We start from the raw sequence: 3,637 nt of genomic DNA, 5'->3' as shown, positions 1-3,637 counted from the left end.
CGACTCGAAAGTGGGCAAGAAACTTTCAAGATGTTAAAGCTCTTTACGATCCTCTCTCTCGTGGCCCTAGCGGCCGGTAAGTTTTTAAATATTCCACCCAATTTACCAATCTTTGATCAAATTCGTCGGTTTCAACAGAATATCAGGATCTCTAAACGTTCGTTCAACGCGAAACTATGATCGAGCCTTCGAAAGAGTATCATTTTTACAATAACTTCCACGTCTGGCGCTTCAACATTCGATAAATGCGAACAAAACAGCGAATAAATTAGACGTTTTACTACGAAACGAGCAAAATTGGCCAGATCTAATCCAAATTTAACCCAGTTAAGTTATTTACCGAGCTTCGTCGGTAATACGTTCCAACTTTTACTATTTTCTATACTCGACTGGATACGGCGCCTTTACCAGATCACCGACGAAACTTCCAAACGACGTTACAGCGATTAATCCTAACGCGAAATGATTGAGTAAACAGAGGATACGTATTTGTTTTCCAGGAAATCCGATAGCGCAGACATTCAATGAACTAGTTCAGAGAATGGATGGCCGTATCGTGGGCGGTGAAGAAACAACCATCTACGTGGCACCGTATCAAGTGAGCTTGCAAGTATCCGGCTATCATATTTGCGGGGGTAGCATAATCGCCTCGAACTGGGTGGTAACCGCTGGACATTGCGCCACGTACTCGGCCAAGTCCTACAAAATACGTACAGGCTCGACCAACGTCTACTCCGGCGGCGCGGTGCACCGGGTTGAACAAGTGATCAGGCACAAAGATTATAAGAGCAACAGCAACGGTATCCCTGTCAACGACATCGCACTATTCCGTATAGCGAAATCCGACGCGTTCAAGTTCAACGACGCCCGGAAACCGGTACCACTGTACCAGGGAAATTCCAACTCTCTCGTGAACAAAAACGCATTGATCACGGGCTGGGGAAAAACCGAGACGGAAACACCAGTGACACTTCACAAGGTTTCGGTTCCTATAATCGCGACAAAGAAATGCAGCAAAGCATACGAAGAGGTCGGTGGAGTTCCCAAGGGAGAAATTTGCGCTGGCTTGGCGGAGGGAGGCAAGGACTCGTGCCAAGGAGACTCTGGTGGCCCCCTGGTCATCAATGGCGAACTGGTCGGAATCGTCTCCTGGGGAATGGGATGCGGAACTGCTAACTATCCAGGTGTCTACACCGACGTCTCTTATTACCGTCAATGGATCAAGCAAAACAGCGGAGTCTAATTCCTGCTTTCTCTCCTACTTGAAAAAATACTCGACGAATCGATATGCGACTCGAACAACGATAACGATTCTAATTGCATTCGATTAGGTACCGCTGCGTTAAAATGTAAGAACGACGAAGCGTTAATTCCAAACGACTAACTCCGTAACATTAATATCGCGAATATTCACCGGTGTAAATATCGACTTGTTTGTACAGAAAATAAACGTTTCATTGTTATACTCATCGAAATTTCGTTTGACTTTATTTCAATCGCAGGCCACACGACCAACCTACCTTCCTCTTAGAATATTCTAAATCCACCTATTCTGCTTTAAATCTAACTTGAAGGAAAATAAATCGAATAGTCGAATGAAAATTTCCCTGGTAAAGTCAGTAAAATCATATTAATATGACAATAATATGATAAACGAGAAGATTACCATTGATCTTATGGTACCGATCAATCTTACAAATCGTAAATCACTATATTTAACAATACACCGATATTAGAGCTACGATAAAGGGTATATGTAACTTTTCATTCTTTTATTTTCAATATTCGTATGTATATGTGTATGCATATATACATGCGCGATTCATGTTTACCTGCATTTCTACATCTACTGATTATACGTATACTTGGAAGGTATATCAAATAGCTGCATATAAAGCGAAAGCTTACCACTGACAGATACTTTGATCGATTTCGTAGTAAATCCCCGCAAAAGTACAGATCACTGGACTTAAGAATTTTTAATCTTGCTTTTCTTTGAATAGCTTTTTCTTTATCGGCGTCTGATATAATACGCTTTGCATAAGATATTCATCGTGTGTGTCTCATTTTCATATAAATACACCACGAATCGTGAAAAAAAGGCATACCAAAGTCGGTACTCGAAATCAAGATGTTCGTACAACTGAATTTACTCGCACTGCTGGCCATCGCAACAGGTAACCATTTTATACTAGACATCGTTCATTTGTTCTTTAACGCGACTTATCCGTAGAATCATAAGTCGAAGATATTCGGTAAAACCTTGTATTTTGGTACAGAGTCGATTCACCTTAGAAAATCTGCCTACCTCTTGCTGTAAGTCCTTACCTATCTAGAGAATCTAATCGTTGAATATAATCGTTTCATTAGCGAATCCGCTGACAAGACCCATCGCCCTGAATCCGCTAACCCCGAGTGGACAGATAATCGGTGGAAAGGATGTAAGCATCCAAGAGGTACCTCATCAAGTGTCCCTTCAAAGTTCTGGTTTCGGCTTCTGCGGTGGTAGCATCATTTCGAGCGAGTGGGTGGTTACAGCTGCTCATTGCATGGTTTACCCAAGTGACTGGATCACAGTGCTAGCCGGAACAGCGACCAAATCCTCAGGTGGAAGCAGGCACAAGGTAGCACAAATATACGTTCACGAGAACTACGAGACGAACTGGTATGGAGTACCAACAAACGACGTTGCCGTGCTAAAAGTTGCAACCCCGTTCAAACTGGACGATACGCGTCAGCCTATCAAAATATTCAAACAAAACGAAGAATCTGTCGCTGGTATCAGCGCGGTAATCACAGGATGGGGTGCAACCAAAGAAGGCGGTAGCACCACCGATGTCCTTCAAACGGTCTCGGTGCCCATAGTCTCCAAGAGTTCCTGTGACCGTGCTTACAAATCGTACGGAGGATTGCCCGAGGGACAGATCTGCGCGGCGGTACCGGAAGGAGGAAAGGACGCTTGCCAAGGAGATTCCGGCGGACCCTTGACCATCGGTGGCCGTCTCGCCGGACTCGTATCTTGGGGTTACGGTTGTGCCAGAGCTGGATACCCTGGCGTTCACACCGAGGTTGCTGCCTTCAGCGATTGGATCACCTCCAAGACTGGAGTTAAAGCGTAAGCTTTACCGCTGATACTCCATCCGGTACTCAAGCCTATACTCCAACGGATTCTTTCTCTTCTTGTAGTCTTCTTATACGACCGCGTCTCAATTTTGTCTCTAATCAGTGTCCCGTGCCGTTTACCAAGCACGAGGTGACACGGAAAATTCAATAAAGCTAGCGTTCATTCGATACCAAGCGTCAAATCCTTTTCTCCCTTATAAAGGGAACGCAGATCTCTCATGGACACGTTGTACATCGACTCGCGTGGCAAAAGCCTGGCATTTTCCTGCGCTTCCTCTGTGCTTCTCGCCAATCCGTTTAAAGTCGAAATTAATTCTGCCTTCGCGTAGCCGACAGAGTCCCCGATTCAATCTCGGCTAAAGCACTAACCCTATTCCATGACTTCGAATCATGGAAACTACGATAAAGTGTATCTTTCGTTAACCAATTGCATCCGCGTCGTCGCGACTTGGAATTTTGAATCGCGCCAGCAGCATCCGATGCCAGACATCGCGAATAAGAATTTTGGAAGAGC

At 44.5% G+C, this 3,637-nt stretch overlaps 3 protein-coding genes across 20 annotated transcripts in view; 2 read left to right on the top strand and 1 right to left on the bottom strand.

Moving 5' to 3' along the window:
• pHCl-1 (pH-sensitive chloride channel 1) overlaps positions 1–3,637 on the bottom strand; it is a 48,352-nt gene that overhangs the window by 40,299 nt on the left and 4,416 nt on the right. The window lies entirely within an intron of this gene.
• Positions 31–1,243, top strand: LOC108554336 (trypsin-1). The gene is made up of 2 exons (XM_017909575.1): positions 31–76; positions 501–1,243. The coding sequence occupies exons 1-2, from the start codon at positions 31–33 to the stop codon at positions 1,241–1,243; spliced, it is 789 nt and encodes a 262-aa protein (XP_017765064.1).
• On the top strand, positions 2,132–3,119 carry LOC108554335 (trypsin-1). Its single transcript, XM_017909574.1, has 2 exons — positions 2,132–2,177; positions 2,371–3,119. The coding sequence occupies exons 1-2, from the start codon at positions 2,132–2,134 to the stop codon at positions 3,117–3,119; spliced, it is 795 nt and encodes a 264-aa protein (XP_017765063.1).

Source organism: Eufriesea mexicana, unplaced genomic scaffold (assembly GCF_001483705.2).
Source record: "Eufriesea mexicana isolate 0111107269 unplaced genomic scaffold, ASM148370v2 scaffold18737, whole genome shotgun sequence".
Taxonomy (NCBI): Eukaryota; Metazoa; Arthropoda; class Insecta; order Hymenoptera; family Apidae; genus Eufriesea; species Eufriesea mexicana.
The sequence above is the reverse complement of the archived record's forward strand: the minus strand, read 5'-3'. Positions and strand labels throughout refer to the sequence as shown.

Coding starts and splice junctions, on each gene's coding strand:
- LOC108554336 (XM_017909575.1), top strand. CDS start 31: ATGTTAAAGCTCTTTACGATCCTCTCTCTCGTGGCCCTAGCGGCCG. Junction 77..500: donor TCTCGTGGCCCTAGCGGCCG/GTAAGTTTTTAA, acceptor TTTGTTTTCCAG/GAAATCCGATAGCGCAGACA.
- LOC108554335 (XM_017909574.1), top strand. CDS start 2,132: ATGTTCGTACAACTGAATTTACTCGCACTGCTGGCCATCGCAACAG. Junction 2,178..2,370: donor ACTGCTGGCCATCGCAACAG/GTAACCATTTTA, acceptor TCGTTTCATTAG/CGAATCCGCTGACAAGACCC.